This window comes from Penaeus monodon, chromosome 23 (assembly GCF_015228065.2).
Source record: "Penaeus monodon isolate SGIC_2016 chromosome 23, NSTDA_Pmon_1, whole genome shotgun sequence".
NCBI lineage: Eukaryota > Metazoa > Arthropoda > Malacostraca > Decapoda > Penaeidae > Penaeus > Penaeus monodon.
In genome coordinates, this window is record NC_051408.1 from 34518479 (window position 1) to 34518950 (window position 472).

The 472-nt window shown below is 43.2% G+C and overlaps 1 protein-coding gene across 1 annotated transcript in view; it reads left to right on the forward strand.

Moving 5' to 3' along the window:
• Positions 1-266: 266 nt before the first annotated feature.
• LOC119587950 (cysteine-rich venom protein-like) overlaps positions 267-472 on the forward strand; it is a gene marked incomplete at its 5' end in the record, with an annotated part of 2202 nt that continues 1996 nt past the window's right edge. The window contains 1 exon segment of the mRNA XM_037936662.1: positions 267-400. Within this exon segment, the coding sequence (XP_037792590.1) occupies positions 267-400 (134 nt within the window).

Below are 472 nucleotides of genomic sequence, written 5' to 3' on the forward strand. Positions count from 1 at the left end.
CATCGGATCGCTCTTATTACTGATCTTATGGCTGTTTTTAAAAATTTTGTTGTTTATTTTGTTGTTTATTTACTCAATAACCACTCGAGATATAATATATACCAAATCGCTCTCACGCTCTGGCCAGCCACCATCACAGGAACGCCTTCTCAAACAGAACTTCATAAACACCTTCCACTCTCCGACTTTTCAAACAACTCGAAAGCCAATGTTTTCACACGAAAGTTAATCACGATTATATATATTTTTTTCTATTTCCTCCCCAGGACCCGGATGGCCAGCGGGGATTCAGCACAGGTCAGTAGACACGCAGCAGGCCAAGGTACAGAAACATATCGTCAGACTCCACAATATCCTGCGGGCCAAAGTCACCCCGACGGCCGCCGACATGTTAGCGATGGTGAGTATAAAGGGTGTGAGATTTTGTTGCTGTGAGAAGGTGGGAATGAGATGTAGTGATTTTTTTTTCCGA